The following is a 17,577-nucleotide window of genomic DNA, read 5'->3' as shown; positions in this document are numbered from 1 at the left end:
CAAAGGAGGAGAGGTGAGTCTTGTTGGCCCCCAAGGGAGGTTCAAGTGGGCACCAACAGTCCCTTGATGGGTCCATCACACCATTCCAATCACCCCTCAATATCGTGAGCCCATCTGGGAAGTCACCCCATAACTTCTATATTAGATCTGCAAAGGACAGATCAAGAGAAGGAGAGGCATAAACACACAGAAACATTAGCGGCTCGCCATATAATGTTCCCATGACAACTGTGTATCTACCCTGGTGGTCTACCCAGTATTGGACGTGGTGGAAGAGAACATGATTTTTTAGGAGTATGCCCATAACCCTGGAGCTCCTCGCGAACCCAGAATGGAAAACCTGAGTGTACAGGGCCAGACAAAGGACTTTGTTGCCCAGGAGATGGGTCTCTTAAAGTGGAAAAACATCTTCCCCCATCCACTTAGCATGCATGCACATTCCATGATAAAACACAAAGGTGGTGTGAGGAAGTGGGTTTCTGTTGCAGTAAACCCCCCTCCCCCATTGTTTTTGTTGCCAGACTACTGATGCTCTTTGACTTAATGTGCTCTGGGGCCCTGCCAACCAGGGCCTTTGCTCTTTCCCCAAAGACAAACCCAATTGGCATATCTGGCCACATGTCAGCCCCTGGTAAATGGTACCATAGGTACCCAGGGCACTGTGACCAGAGAAGGCCCCTAAGGACTGCAGCACTTATTGTGCCACCCTTAAAGGCCCTGTACCCTGGCACACACACACTGCCTTTGCAGGCTGAGTGTCTTAGTACAGAACAAAACAAAGAGGTCGACATGGCACACATCCCTGTGTGCCATGCCCACAACACACTGCCCTGGCATACCTTGGTCACCTCTCTAGCTGGGTGCCCTATGCCAGTGGTGTGGGTACAGGTGCATGAGCCCTGTACCCCTACAGTACCCAGGTCCATTCCTTGGCACTGTAAGTGCAGTGCTGCCATTAAGAGTATATGGTGCTGGGAGGTCGTCATCACGAACTCCACAGCCCCATCATGGCTACACTGAAGACTGAGAAGTTTGGTATCAAACTTCTCAGCACATTAAACCCACACTGATGCCAGTGTGGGATTTAATGGAAAATGCACGACAGAGGGCAACTTAGAGTTGCCCCCTGAAACTAACCCACAACCCCCGTCCTGACTGAGAGGCTGCCTAGGCTGCACCCTTCTTGGGTAGCTGTTGCGCCCTATAAATTGACAAAATAAATAAATAAATAAATGTTGCTCCTGACGACGCCTGCAGCCTCAATACCAGGGACACCCCCAACCGCGACCACCAGAGGGTAAGATTTCCCGACGCCAAAAGACACCCCTGCACCCGGCGTCCTGCGGCCCCCTGTGCCCAGCTCCTGGGTGCCTAACTAACCTACAGCTTCCCAACTTACCTTTCGAAGTGGTGGTCACACCTGAAGAATCTCCGTCCCCGAGTTTGCAGCCTTTGTTCGTCTTGCAGCTTTCCAATTGAAATCCATTGAGCGCCCGACGGCTCAAAAGCACCCTGCACCCAGCCGCCCGAGTGCCCCTGGAAGTGCAGCATCTGTCCTATTCTACTTCCCCACTTGCCCTGTGTAAGTGACCAGGAGCCCAGCTCCCACAGCCGCGTGGCCTGCCTGCTAGCTGCCACCAACCAAAGGCCCCCTGCCCGCCATAGGCTAACATTGGGCCTACTCTCTCTACACCCGGCTGCCCCAGTGCTGCTGAGGGTGCAACAGCTTGTTGTGTGACGATTTAGATTCCGTATATAGGTTTCCGAATTATGCCCTTATATAGGTACAATTCACATTGACCTTATTTGGACATAGAAATCCGGCCCTTATTTAGACATTGTCCGTACAAACCAAATACAGGCATGGCCACCTACATCCGTCCATCCACGTCACAATGAATTCTTGGAAAACCAGACCCTTAAGCCTTTAGGATTTCTCCAAGAACTCATTAAGTATGCATGAACATCTATTCCTTAGAACCTGAACTTTCACCTTGAGAACAACAATGACAACAACTCCACAACCCTGATCGATAACCTCGCCAACCTCGGACTGAGGCAACTCGTCACAACACCCACCCACTCCGCTGGGCACACGCTCGACACCGTCTTCTCCTCAAGCCTGCACGTCTCCGTCAGCCACACCACCGAACTCCGCTGGACTGACCACCGCTGCATCCACTTCACCTTCCAGAAACCCACCACACAACACCGCACCCAGCAGATCCCCCGCCGCTGCTGGAGCAAAATCACCGAAGACCAACTACATGCAAACCTCGCTCTCAGCCCACCCACTGAACCCTCCAACACCGACGACGACGCCCACAACCTCAGACACTGGATCGAGGACTGCGCCAACACCCTCGCCCACTGAAGAAACCCCCCCACAGAGACACCAGCAAGAGGGCCAGCTGGTTCACCCCAGAACTCCTAGCCTCCAAGCAAGCCTGCCGGAAACTAGAGAAGAAATGGCACAATGAACAAACTCCGGACAGCCACGCAGCACAAAAGGACGCCATCCGCAACCACCACCACCTCATCAGGGCTGCCAAGAAGACCTCCTTCAAAGACCGCCTCGACAACAATGCACAAGACAGCAAGGAGCTCTTCAACATCGTGAAGGAACTCTCCAACCCCAGCTCCAACACCAACGACATCAGTAACGGAGTTCTTCACCCTTGAGTCCCTGGCTTCAGCTTTTGTAATCCACTCGACCACTTTCCTGAGTTCTTGGCGGAGCAGAGCATAGCATGATTCGGGGGAGAACCATCTTGACCGCATGCCCCAGAAAGTCAAGAGGGTCTCCCAGACCGGGTATATTTGTCAATAGCGCATTGTTTGGTGTTGAGGGGAACTTAGTCTTTGGCCATGGCGGCGAAGGAGATGGTAGACACAGCATCCTACTCACTACAGCCCACAGCATCATACCAACCCGGCTAATCCTCACTGCGACCAGGTGTGCAGAGGTCTACAAAGACAGATGGGGTTGAAAAGTCCTGGAGCAAAAGAGGAGGGAGGGTGATGCTGCAAACCGCACCAGGACCTGTCCTGGCCATATCTGCAACAGGCACACCCACCTCTAGGGCGGCTCCCTAATGGAGTAGCATGTCTAACAATGAATCGCCCCACTGAAAAAATGGGGCACTAGAACTATAATAGGAAGGGGGAGATAGGAGAAATCACCACATCAGGAACAGAAGCAGCTCCCCCAGCGAGAGTTCAGATGCTGTACATTGCCTGTCATACCCTAGTGTCTACCGAGGCCCATCACCACCTCACCTGCACACAAAAGCTATTTCAGAGAGGGAAGAGGGGGCCAGCACCAAGTCGGAGCTGAGGCCGCACCATCAGAGGTGAGTGATGTAATATGTGAGGTCATAAGCAGTGCATTGATGGGCGTAAGTTATAGTTAGCTCAGGTAAGTATAACTGCTGAATTTCTCTGTTTTTGTACGAGTGAAATGTGAGCTTAACTATAAAGTTCCTTTAAACTTTGATTTTCAGTATATATCATCAAGTATATATAGATTTGGAGTTAAGCTTGATAAACATGTACTTACATAGATATAATTACCGATACTTACTGTGTCAATTTTTTTGTTGTCGATATTTTTACTGCAATATTATGGTAGCATGATGTTGAAGAAAAAGAAATGTCTGTTTATGCCTCATAGAAACATGCCACACCAGTCGCACATTCAAGCAATGGAGTCAACAATGCGAATTCCCAAATGTGTCTCAGTTCTGCCAAACCATGCATATGAGGTGAATAGAGGCTTACCTTCCTTTGGCATCTCTACAGCTAACAATGCTCGTATCGATGGCGCCAATGAGCAAAGATGCACAATTTTCATGGTCATTAATTCTGAAATTAAGTCAAAAAGGATTGTTTAATTCATGTGCTGCCCACCCACTTATCAAGAGTACACTTTAGAGACAAATGTACAGTTGCTTAGATTCACTGCCCGTATGAGGACACATATAACTTTTTGTTAAAAAGACTTTCTCCATCAGTAAACTAGCTTGTTGGTGTCACACAGAGGAATAGTATTACTCTGTGGTAGAATCAGGATGCATCAATCACACCAGGATGCAGGAAGGTGTAACAGACATCTTGAAGTGCTATCACAGCCTCTGTGAGGTATACAGCTTGGCTAACTGAATGCAAAATGACTTAAATAGGTGGTCAGGATATGTGGGTCAGAAGCAGATGAGTGTGTAATCATACGTTTGGCCCACAGTATTTGGCGTTTTTACCCTCTCACTACCATTATCCCATTGTGCCTAGAAGTGAGGCTGTGGCACTACTGCTCGGCACCATCAGCTGCCGGAATGAACATGCAATATGTGAAGAGTACAAAAGCACAGCTAATTCAATGGCTTTTTTAAGGGATATGGTAAGATGAAGCCGCAGATATTTTAGCGTTTCTGGAGCTAAAGGGACGCATTCTGCAATGGTCATCTTGATGGTAGGTGGCATTATCAGGCAAAAGATGTGGTGATGGCCCAATATCCAGGTGGGATCCTCTAACCCCTGGGAGGATTTGCAGGGCGTTCCCCTAAGAATTATTATCCAGTTTCTGATTACTGTAAACATAAGTCTCTCACTATAATGATATAAATGCAATGTTACTATTTATTCAGTTGTTTAATCATCACCCCTGCCCACTTGGGGCTGCATCCCATATAGTGCCTCCTGACCATATGCAGATCCTGGTTACCTAAGCAAGTTCAGGAAACGGTTAGGCCTTTGTACCCTGAGCTAGGAATAAGGAGATACACGGTACAGAGTGTGGACTAGCCCTGGACAGAAACCCTAACCTCTCCATATCACTTGAGGGGACTGAAGGAAGGGTGCCGCCTCCTCAAAATGTTCCAGAGTAATTCCAGGTCTGAGTATCCATTCAACGAGGCAGCCCGATCCCACCAGCGGATGAAGAGGGAGTGGCACCTTCCTCACGCCCCCTTCCTCATGTCTAGCTCTTGGGAAGGATTAATAGAACACAAGATGGACAAAACCAGAAAGAACCTGACTCCCCCTTCAGCACTGAAGAAGAAATAAAAAAAAATGGACAGCTATCAAAACAGTAATCTTAGCAGAGGTTCGAAGCATAAAACAGAGACACCCACATATTAACTATTTACTGAGAAGTAAGGTAAGATTTATATTTGCCAATTGGCTTTTCATGCATTTGCCAGAAAATTACAATTAGACAGCTGTACGGGTTTAATTGTTACACGAAGGAACAGGCTTAAAAAGCCCTTAAGCAGGTAGAAACGGTAACAAATATTATGCTACTGACTTTGTGCTTCGGCAGTGGGAAGCGTCAGTCAGTCAGTTGAACGTAGTCCTATAATGAAGGCTCCTTAATCAGTGCTTTAATTGGGCTGGTACTCACAGGTACTGAGTACCGGCACTTCCTATTGTTAGCACTCTGAGTACCGGCACTTCTCTGCTGCCGAGGAGAGTTGGGGTACCCATGAAAGGTAGGCTCATTGGCGGTTAGTGCTGGTGAGTACTAGGCTGTCAGGGTTGGAACCTGTCTCTGACAGCCAAGGTGCTTCTGTAGCCCTGAGCTGGGCCCGAGCTGAACTATTCAACAGAGGCTCATTTGCATAATTTCGGGGTGTTCACTATCACGCTGTGTTGACAGAGCATGGTCCATTCAGGCCCCATCCTGTCAATCATCTTCACACTGTCCTATGCATTTGTGCAAACACAGGATTCGAGGCAGCCCACTGACAGCGGCAATTAATAAAGCCATGTGAGGTAAGGAGTTTAAAATGGCTTTAATCCCACCTGACTCTTGTGTGAGTGTCTACTTATGTCTGTGTGTTTACCTGCTTGTGTGTGCATGTTTTTGTGAGAGAGGAAGGCGAGTGAAAGAGGGAGACAATCAAGACACTCTCAAGATATTTTAAAAGAACTGTGTGGAACGCTTTGTGTGTGCATAATTTGTGTGTGCTGCCCTTGAGGCTGATTTCTAGTGCTGCTGCCAGGCTCCAGTGAAGTCATGGTAACTCTTCTGTGGTCGCTGCTTGGAGGATAATTTGTGACAACTGAAGGCAGACTGGCTCACCTTTTTAAAAGTGTGCCGCTCCTGGCATGGGATTGGACCACAAAGAGCCCAAATGTGACTGGAGGCAGGAGTGCACATAAGGCGTATCGTCCTGCCACAATGTGGATTGTGGTGTTGGGGGCTGCCAAAGCGGGCTGTGGCTACAGGACTGGTGCATGGCGATTGGCGAGCCCACTGCGGCCGCAAGAGTTGTGCGTGGACCGCCGCCGACCAACCTGACTCTGTCTTACGCTGCAAACATGATTCTGCTCAGTGCTGACTATCATCAGCTGCTCAAACACTGGCCATGGTGCACGCCGGTGGGGTTGGGTCCGGTTGCAGCCACCACAGGCATTATAAGCCGTGAGCTCTGCCATAATTTTCAATGCCAGTTCACAACGAGGCCCGTTGGGTCGGGTCGGTCGAGGGATCACACATCACTCTGTAGCCCGCGGTGCAAGCCCGAGCTGAGCCAGCTGCCAGAATTACCCATTGAACAACAGTCAGTACAGCCCATAATAAGAGAACTGCGAGGTGCCTGCCCGCAAGCACCACCGGAGGCAGGTGCTGGACCCGCCTACACATTACGTGCACAACTCAAATTCAGCTATGTCCATTGGCCCAGGGCACAATGATCCACCGCTCCTCCTGATGTCAGTGAAATCGCCGTGGGGTTTCGAGCGAATTAAATTGTAGCAAACACTACTGTACAGCACAGCAGCAGCTGAGTCAAAGAACCCCATGCCTACTGGGAGCAGCACGCACTGCTCGCTGCCACTCACGTGTGTATGGTGCTTCATTATAGCAGTGCTCCCGGCTTGACAGCTGAGGAGGTGCTATAAGGCGTAATATTGAATTTCAGTGCGGTGATTTGGATTTCAGTGCGGTGATTTGGATCATCACACTGAAATGCGTTAGTCTCACGCCTGATGTGTGGTACTTGGCAGGGCTGAAGGACATTAGATTTCTGAACTTACAAGTCTGAACAGTGCTGCGAGGAATATATGCAGTGTGGTCTGAAATGGAGCCATGCTCTGTGGTGGCAGTTCTAGATCTGACCACTGGACTTGTCTTGGACTGGACTTGTCCTCAGCATTTGATACGGTGTCACATCCTAGGTTACTTCACAAGCTGCAAGAGATTGGAATCCTAAGAACTGCGTTTCAATGGCTTGGCCATTTCTTTCCTGCAGAACCCAAACCATCACCCTGAGATCTTAAAATCTCGCACTCTGGTGCTGGACAAGGGGTGCCCCAGGGTTCCTGTTTGAGCCCTTTGCTTTTCAGCAGATATGTTGCACCTCTTGCCAAGATGGTTAAAGCATTTGGGTTCAATATCTTCTCTTATGCAAATGACTCTCAGCTTAGAATATCTCTGGACAATGATTTACCCAAAGCGAAAGAAATCTTTTCAGCTGGAATGACAGCAATAGCTACCTGGATGATGGAGAACTGTCTCCAATTTAACAGCGGAAAAACAGAGATTATGCTGTTTGGCCACACCCAATAATTATGGAACTCTGACTGGTGGCCCATGGAATTTGGCACAACCCCGACGCCTAAACAGGTTGTCAAGAACCTGGGGATCTGTGTTGATCAATCTCTTACCATGAAAGAGCAGGTATTGTCAGTTACGGGCTCCTGCATTCCAAAGATGAGACTTTTGAAGAAAGCCTTCCCACTCTTTCCAATCACAGCGAGGAAAACTTTGGGGCAGGCTCTTCTTATTGGCCACATGGACTACGGAAAAGCCCTATTGGCCTCCGCTCATGAGACGCTGTTATCAAAACTACAGGTCATTCAGAATACGGGGGCCCATCTCATTTGTAATCTCCCATCTGGGACTTCCTCGGCTCCCTTTCATCATTCCTTGCACTGGTTATCTGTCCGGAAGAGATTTAATATTTTTAATTTGCTATTGCCCTCCTAGGCTGCTCAGATCCAGAGATAAAGCCTTCTTAACGGTTCCCCAGGCCAGAAAGTCTTGTTCTGGGGGCACGTCTTTCCCGTACTGAGCGCCTCATTCTTGGAACGAGCTACCGCTACATATCAGAACATGTTCAGATTCCTCTCTTTTTAGGAAGAGATTGAAAACAATACTGTTTTAACTAGCTGGCCCTTTTTGCCTTGACCTATGTTCTGTCGCGATACCCCTGCTGGGGTGCATTATAAATTACTATAACAATATAACTGGACACTAGCTCATTCCCTGCAGCATCGCTCTGGGGTATATTATAGGGCCTCTTGATGTCCTGACCTCATGTGGGCCCATGGAAAACTGAGCCATGGAAGCAACTCAGAATAAGGAGGACTGGCTGCCTTCCCACAGTCGCTGTTGGGCTGTTGGGCTCAGTTGGTCTGACTGGCCATGTGGCAGAAGCCCACGTTTGATGCAATAAACGGGATCTATTTTGATCATGCTGCTGGGGATCGCTGGATACCTGTCACTCAGGAGGAGGGTATGCAATCTCTGCTGGTCAGGGAAGATGAACCTGAAATTCTGTTACGGAGATGATGAGTAAGGGGCTGACTGTTGCTGGCCTTAAGATGGGCCCTGGGAGGAGAGGCTTCTTGGGGCGGAGCACCATGAAGTGCCCTATGTCCGTGGTCATCGCACATGGGGACGATGGTATTCACCCCCAGCATGCCAGTTAAATTGAACTTAATCTGTGGACCCTCACAGCCATTACACAGATACAAGCCAGACTGTTTCTTTATAACTCTGCCGCAGGCAGACAGCTACAGGTATAGCCAAAAACTGGCTGCTATATTTCCTCTAAGATCGAAACCAACATATTTCCTGTAAGGTTGGACCCAACACATTTTCTACTTCCAATCTAGGCTGCGGCATGTCAAGGGGCAGTGAATGCTTGCTTCTCTTTAGTGGGTATTTGGTGCACCAGTGGGGGCTAGGGACATGCAATTTGGATTTCCAAAGAGTACCGATGACATATGGAATGTGGTGATAGGGGACAAAATTACACCTGCTTTTGTGAGATCTAAGGATGGATGAAGGAAAGCAAATTAGGTCTAAACTGCAGCAAAACTGAGGTGTTTTTATGACCCTTGTTATTCCTTTGTCATTGTTCTTATCTTGACCAAAAAAGATCAGGGCTTCTCCTCTAACCGCTCCAACAGTCAACAATCTTGTCATAAACGACAGCCAGCAATTGTGTGTAGCGCTCGAGAAAACAAAGGTGAAGAAAAGCGCAACTTTCAAATTAAAGCGGTCTGAACTATGTAACGTTTGTGGACAGGCCACAGAGATCTCTACTCCGGAGAGCTGTTGCCCTGCACTTGCGTATGCACTATATGCTGTCCCCATGACGCGATTAAGAATTTGCCTTCACTGATTTCAGACAGGGAGTGGTGTTTAGGATACTGTGCTTAGATCATAGGACAGTCTTGGACAAAGGTCCACAATATTTAAGACAACCTTTTGGGAGACATCTTTGGAGGAGACTATTAAGCTTTAAGGATAACTTTAGGCTGGTCCGAATGATACCTCTGATAGTGATAGTGAAACGTAAAGCAAAGACTTTATTATACGGTAACTCTGTATGGTGCATGGTTCATCTACGTTCACTAGTATTGCATGTGCTTATGTGTATATATTGTTGTAGATGGATATGCATGATTGATGTGTCACTGAACTCTGCCAATAAGTGAAAAATGTCTAGATGGAGCTATGTTGAAATATGTGTACAACCACGCAGTTATCATTTAAAATTGAATAGGTAAATTAAAAAAACAGAAAATAACTTTAGGCTGGTTTCCGCTAGGTTAGGAGAGTAAAGTCGCGATGGGTACCTTTCAAACAGGTCCTCGACAGCCTTGACCATCACAGAAGTTGCACAGGTTTGCTTTCCATGTATCAAAAGAGCAATTAACAGGCCTCCTTAATCATTTACCTATTGCTTGCATTAACCTGGGCTTAGGGCTAAAACATGGTACGAGTAAGTACAAAACTTCAAGCATTGTTAGAATGTAATTTCACAATGTAGCACTCTGAGATGGGATCTGATTGCCATGACATAGATGGAAGGGCTTGGATAACTACGAGATGATAAAATTTACACATCCATCAACCGTGCACAAATACACACTACCATCAGCTGGGCAAGAAATGGAATTCCTGAAAGTATGTATTTCAACCATAGCGCGCCGCCCTTCAAAATGGAGTGCAGACTCCACAAGATGGTGACCTTAGGAGAGAATGCTAACTTCCCAGAACTGCAGTGGGGTGCTGACTTCCAAAAATGGCTGCCTCTGTGTATGGTAAAGACTCCCTAAAAAGGTGGCATCCAGGACGGAGCAGTACGGTTCAAGACGAATGGAAGAGAAGCAGACAGTTCGTCATAGGTTGGGTTAAGCCAGAAGCATGGAAAGTGCATGGCCAAGTGAATCGTCTGCTGTGATGCCACTTGATGGATAGCATAGGATCTCTTTAGTTAAAAAAGCCATATAAAACTCTTTATTTCTAACTTTAAACCACAGATGGCTTCTTTATAAATAATAAAAAAAATAGTTTTCAGCATGAATTGATTTTTGCGTTTGTCTTACGTGTATGCCAGTGGCTTTGTGTAATGGAATTAAATAAGTAGAGCGGAAAAGGTTTTGCAATTTCGAAGTCTGGCGTAAGCGCTTTTAATTCCACCCCTAATTGTTCCTTTCACAAGCAAACTGTCCATTAAGGAGAGTTGTGGTACTTACACAGCACAGTGCAAAGGAGTAAAAGGGTTGCCATCAAATTTGCGCAAGGATTTCTGCTCCATTAGTACCTCCAGGCAATTTTCATGACCTTCAAAAGAAAAGATGATGGGTTTTAATAATGTCAAGAAAGAGGAAGTATGTCCTTTAAAAGTAATTTACAGCAATATATGTTTGTGCATACATTAATAAATATGGGCTCTCATTAACTAGCGGATATTCAACAGCACTCAAGGTCTGTACAGCAGTGAATCAGATTTCCGTTCTGTAATAGCACCACTACTGTCTTGCTATAGGTGAAGATGGTATTTATGAAATATCATTATTTACCTCCAGGAGAAGCCCTCTCCAACCCACATGGGCACAATTTCTCCCTCTGAAGTGGAGCCCTGACACCAGGTTTAAGAAGACGAAAAGCACATCTTTGTGCATTCCAGCCTGTTCTCATTCGTGAGCCCTCGGATGCCATCGGCTGGCGCGGTCAGGGCAGGCTCCCTGCGCTGGTGACGCCTGGTGCGACAATCCTTTTTGGCGGCCCACACCCCATGACCGCCTCCTCAGATTCTCTCACTACCTTCTAGCAAAAGTGCCCCTCATTTCTCCAATCATAAGATATTGCTAAACATAGTGCCCCCCTGTGGTCAGCGCCCCCTCCACAGGTCAGTGTCAAGTGTGGCCGCACTGGTCGCAATGCCCTAAAGCCGGCCCTGGTAACGTTTACACACCAACTTGCGCAGGGCTTTGAGTGGTTCGGGTCCCTCCATGTCCCAATCTCAGTGGACCTCGAAACGGGTCCCTATTGGGCCCTTTATTCCTGTCCTTAACTTTAATGACAAAACACTGATCAATTTTAGAACACTGAATATAAAAAAACTTTAAGGTAATCCCTGTCAGCGATTTAGTTCCTGCATATATTTCATATTTTACTTAATCTTGCATTCCCTAAGAATGTTAGCTATTTCCAGGATGCTGTGTTTCTGTATCTCTTATCGCGTAGCATGTTACTTCTGTGTAGTGGCTACTTTGAACGGAGTCACCGCCTAATAAGTCATATCTGGGAGCCCCGAAGCGGAGGCTGATGCCAGTGCGAGGTTGTCAGTCAGTGGGTCAAAAGTGGTGTTCAGAATATTTGGTCACCTAAACCTTTGCCTCTCTGCAGGGTGCACACGTATTACAGTTGCAATTGTGATTCTGCGCAAACGTGTGTGAAGTAGAGACATAGCTGTCATTGTAGTGACCAGGCAATAGTAAAAGTAAACAGGGGGCTCACAGGTGACTGCATGTGCGTTTGGGGCTGGTGAAGAGAAGGAGATGCATTCCGAGAGAATGAAAAGAGGGAACTAAAGAGGAAAGGGATGAGGTGTAAGATATGCAGACGGACGAGACGTGGAAAGAAAAAGGGTATGCATGTCTAACACAGAGTGGACATTACAGTGGTGACTGAGACACCCTGAAGGCAACTACGGCCTCAGTAATGTTCAACTCACAATCTCATAATTTCAGAATCAAAATCATTGTTGTTATTCATTTATTTTAAATAGCTAACACCCAATGACAAAGCCAATAGTCCTGACTGGTTTTAAGTCTATGACAGTTGTGTAATATATCTGTATGCAATAACAAAAACCGCAGAGAGGAACCAAAATGCCAGTCAGGTGGTACACTATAGGAATCACAGAAATTCAGTTTCCGTGATTAAGCCATACCTTTAACTATAGAGGCCACACCCTTTTAGGGAACGTGCACTAATTTCATCCCACTCAAAGCCCTGAATTTGCATTAAAGTTGGTGGTTTGTCACCTGAGTCCCTCAGTGGTGGGAAATACTTATAATACATGGGTACCTGTACTGGGTACCTGTTGTGTGTGCACTATTGATAGTACGTTGGGTCGAGTTTTCGACACATTGTGAGCTACTAAAACCAAACATTTCAGCCATTCTTGTCGGGGGCTCCACAGACTCTACTACGTGCTGTGGAGTGAAGTCTATTTTTTCTTCCGAACAAATATTACATCTTTTCAAGCAGCATGTATTACAACCTGTTGTTGGATGGTGGTGGAGGGAATAAGGGAATAAGCTCCAGTTTCTAATCTGAAATAGTTTCCTAATTCTCAGACTATAGGGGTTCTCTTCACAGAATTCTTGGTATGTCCTTGTAAATTATCTTTAATGGTCTTCAATGGTACAACCACCAGATGCCCCAAAAGAAAGCAGGGAGAAGAAAGGTTAAATCCTTACTTATACAACTCAAAGACTGTTTTTCTGTTCTGTTAGACCTTCCCTTCAATCTATTTCCACCCAACCACCTATCTGTACAGCTGACAGGACCAGAAGCCCCATGCATGCATTCCTCAGCAGAACCGTGAGGAGCGCCTGAGCTCAGTGGGAAAGTACAGCTAATGCTCGCTCAGGACACTTCCGAGCTCCCTTCATAGACAGCCACTGCCAGGGCTGTAAAGAGGGGGGGGGCTTTAAAAGGGGTGCAGCCTAAGAAGCATAACTAGGATTTGTTTCCAAGAGGCGTGGTCTATCTATTGGAGTGTGTGGCTTAAAACATGTAACCTTAGTATCCTGTGCTTGGAAAAGCATCTCCCCAGATCAGTGCTTAAGATGCCACTCTAAGCTTTCTGGTATTGCATCCAGACATATCACACAGTATTGGACACAAACCTAAAACAAACCAGACCTAGTTGCAAAGCTTGTTTGCAGTATCAGGTAAATGAGAAACAACAATGATTTTATTGTGAATAATTAGCATAACAAATGTTTCAATTCTGAAAATATGAGACTGTGGTTTAAACATTACTAAAGTCTGAGGAAGGGGTAGTGGTGTTTAAAATGTCATAGACCCCTTCATTCTTCGCTTCACATCACTGTCCTCTGCAGTTTCTCAGATACTGACACCCTTTTTCTCATTGCATCTTCCCCATCTGCATTTCCCACACCTCATCACTTCCCTCTTCAGCATTGTTTTTTACTCTCTTGCATGTACTTTCTTGCTTCTCCTCACTTCACCACTCCGCAACGCACATAGTGCACCCACTCGCCTATAAGCACTGTATTTACTTTTACTTTCTCCCTGTCAATATTCTGACAGCTGGGGACTTCTTCAAAGACTTCACAAAGAATCACAACAAGCACATGTATCAATGTGGAATTTTCATGTATATGACCATGTTTTAAGAAAAGAAATTTGGAATAAAAATACATTTTGTACAAGAATTATATTGTATACAAATCATATCTTTGTACATTTGTAACTTGCAATTAATGTGTGGTGCACCTGTGCTTTTGTTTTATAAGTACATGTGACCATTGCCCTGTGCACAATGCAGAGGGGCCAAGGATTGGATGAACATGTATTCTGAATGTTTTTATGACCCACTGACAGTCACTGTGAGAAACTATCACTGCCTTCAACACCAGAATTCCACCCACAATCTCAACTCACGAAGACACCAAGAAGCGACTCATTTTTGCAGTACGCATAATACAGCATTAGTATGCTGCATGGAAAAACTAGGCCTGGGCGTAGTCTGCGAAATTCGCTACGCGGAACTCCACGAAGTGACAAAAAAAACTCCGCGGAGTACGGCAGGTGGTAGAGTGCAGTCTTCCGGCCGCTCGGGTAGAAATTCTACACCATTCGCGAGCGGGGAAAAAACACTCTGCTGCACTACGCAGAGAGGAGTTTTCTGCACTCCGTGAGCTCCGCGGAGCGCAAAAAACTCTGCGAACGGAGCAGAGTTCACCGCCCTGGAAAACCAACTACTCTTATAGAATGTGAGAACAAGTAAAACATGTGTAATGTAAACACAAACTACAATGCTGACATGGATTGCCTTAACCCCTTGTGTGCCCCGCCCTTTCCCCGCCCTGTGCCGGGCGTTGAATTAGCGGGCGGGGTTCATGACGAGATAGTCTCGTCATGGGCACAGCGCAACCGCGGCCCATGACTAGACCATCTCGTCATGGGCACTCAAGGGGTTAACAGGTGGTACATTGTTCAGAAATCGATCAGTGCATTTGCTTAGCAAGTTTTGGTAATGAATATATGGCCTGATGATAGGGACCAGTTTCAATGTTACTTTTAATTATCGGCAGGCCTGCGATCTGAAGGGATCGGACCCACTGTAAAGCCCTGGCCATATCTCAGCCCGCCTAAGGTACCACTGAGAGTAACCGAACGAGGCAGCAGGGCAGACTCACAGGTGGAACGCACAGATGGGAGAAGGCTAGAAGCAAGGAAAATATGATCCGCATAAGGATGTAGGCCAACAGGTGGCAGGGGGAGAGGGTTGCTGCATAGCCAGAAGAGAGTGGAGCAGAAGAAGCAGAATAGAGACACTCAAGACAAAAAAAGCGGACAAAGGGACACAAAAGAAGGCTACAGTGGGCAGGAATACCACACTTTTGGCCCCAATTTAAATGTTAGTGGTAAGTTTACTCCATTGCAGCAGAGTGTGCTTAACGCCAATGTGATGGTCCATCTGCCACATTTAGCTGGCAGACCATAGGTACTCCAATGGCGAGGGGGGAATGTTTTTTTTTAATTTTCAGAACAAAAATACCCAACTTGGGGTTTTCTATTTGAAAATAGCCGAAGGAGCCATAGGGCAAAGTTTCAATGTATTCAGAAATGCTAAAAATGTCCGCCAGTCTGATGGACATTTCTAAATTTGGTGGTAAGGACCTAGACCACGGCAAGTGAGAAATTTACGCCGTGCCCTCGCAGAAAATGGCCTGACTGCCAAGAACTAAATAAAGCCCCAAGTTCATTATGGAGTAGGACCATGTGGAGGGCTCAAATGCTCCCACCCATTTTAGCATTTTGTTAATGAAATGGAATTCAAGTAGTTTCGATGCTTGAATTCTTTCAGCTAGAAACTGTCCCTAACTTGCCTAGTCAGGGTGCCCTTCTAGGACTGCAAAGACTTCAAGGTATGGGCTTTTGCAGGCATTCTCTTAAGCCACTCTGCAAGCAATCAGATTTGCCTGAACAAGGCGGGTTGGGGGTAGTGAGGCAACTAGTGCTTTTCTTTTTTCAATTTTTATTTTTATTTCTACTTCTTTTCTGCATCCTTCCTCAACCTTGTAATGGAGTGCACTATTCCCCAAATTTGTTCACTGAAGGCTAAGCAGCTAGTGCTGTTTTCAACAAAGGGCTACATTTTGAAGAGAATACCCATAAAACATTTTAAGAGTGAACACATTTCCGATGAGATGACAAAGGTAACTCAGGTGTCACGCTGGTGCGCCACGAGGATTGGAAAGAGGTGCATCAGAGGCACTGCTGTGTCCTTTGTACATAAACCAGAAAGACACACTGTGACTACAATCTCCACTGAATAAGCAGCACCACATTTCAAGTGCTCTTTGGTCCCTCTCTTGAAGTTGAAGTTTGAGACCATCCCTGTAGTGCACAGGCTGGTTCAGATTGCCAGAATGGACATACAGCTGTTGTCTGATGCGCCTATGGCCGAGGCCAGGGGAGCAGATTTTTTTTTTCTGTGGATGAAGTAGCACTTCTGCCTGGGCTGACCTGATTGCTGGAGTACAACCTAAAAGGCTAACGCAGCCTTAGGGTGATTGTCAGTTGTTCCAAGCCTACAATCCGGCCAGCTCATTACCATGTGTAGAATGACCATGGACCAGCCGCAGGGCGTGCATCGTGGTGCTCCTCCTCCCATCTTACCCTGTACCTCAGGGAGTGGCAATGGGATCTCGGAAGAGCTGCTATTATGAGTAACACACTTAGCGGAAGCCTTACTGTGCGGGGGAGTGAGAGGAATAAGGGGGATAGGGGAGCTGCCAGCTGAGGAGTGGTGAAGGAAGAGGCAATCAGAGGGGATCTGTTTTTTTCCCCCGCCTCCCCCCGCAGTCTGCAATGATCTGCCAACCTTCTAGTTTTAAGACAGTACAATGACATATCACCCTGAGATAGGGAGTTTTATTCAAATGACTGTATTTTAGCCCCATTTCTGTTTTTATTTTATATTAATGCTTTGGACACAGCCCTAGGCTCCTTTAACAAGGATATTCTCAGAATCTGACCTAACCCAGTCCCAGCTTTACTCTATGCGGATGACGCGGTTTTAATCGCACATACAGCGAATGGTTTGCAAAAACCTTTAAATGGTTTAAACTTTTTATGACTAATTTAAATCTTAAAGTGAATCACAAAAAATCTTTCAATTTACCTAGTGGTCCTAAAATCACAAAATCAAAAAGCATTTTTATAAGGGAAACTCCAATTGCCATGATCACCCACTTTAATTACCTAGGTATTTTATCTGAAGCAGATTTGACCGTGGGTGGGTTAATAAATCTAAAAACCCATAAAATGGAGATAGTATGTTACTTGATTCTTTAATATGCAAGAAAACTGAGCCATAAGCCCACAGAGGAGATGAACTTGCTGTAGGCCCTATGGAGCAGGTGGGTTGGGTTATGAATCCCTGGACAGACTGCAGGCAACTGAGAATACATTTCTCTGTTGGCTTTTATCTATCCCCAAATCCACCTCTAGTTTCATTTCGCACCTTGAAGTGGGTATGCGGTTCTTGAAAGACATTGTTAAAATGGCTCCACTTTTATTGTGGGTAAAAATATGGAGCACTCCTGAAGCCTGGTTCTCTGATGTGTGCTGAAGGACTGTTTAAATGTAGGTAATGAAAATTCCATCCTATGGTTGGCCAACGTTAGGAATACTTTTTCTAACTTAGACTTAAGATCACTTTTTGATTCTCCAGACAGTATTGGACCACAAACAAAACCTTAGTAAAACGAAAATTCCTCTGGTATAGAGAA

At 46.3% G+C, this 17,577-nt stretch overlaps 1 protein-coding gene across 6 annotated transcripts in view; it reads right to left on the bottom strand.

Annotated features, from left to right (window-relative positions):
* Window positions 1-17,577, bottom strand: part of ANKRD44 (ankyrin repeat domain 44) — a 744,373-nt gene that overhangs the window by 81,609 nt on the left and 645,187 nt on the right. For all 6 annotated transcript variants that reach the window (XM_085648750.1, XM_085648754.1, XM_085648751.1 and 3 more), the window contains exons 22-23: window positions 10,771-10,858; window positions 3,781-3,864 (exon numbers count right to left, since the gene is read on the bottom strand). In XM_085648750.1, the coding sequence (XP_085504876.1) occupies window positions 3,781-3,864; window positions 10,771-10,858 (172 nt within the window). The remainder of the gene's footprint in view (window positions 1-3,780; window positions 3,865-10,770; window positions 10,859-17,577) is intronic.

The sequence above is a fragment of the Triturus cristatus genome, chromosome 3_2 (genome assembly GCF_964204655.1).
Source record: "Triturus cristatus chromosome 3_2, aTriCri1.1, whole genome shotgun sequence".
Lineage (NCBI taxonomy): Eukaryota > Metazoa > Chordata > Amphibia > Caudata > Salamandridae > Triturus > Triturus cristatus.
The sequence above is the reverse complement of the archived record's forward strand: the minus strand, read 5'-3'. Positions and strand labels throughout refer to the sequence as shown.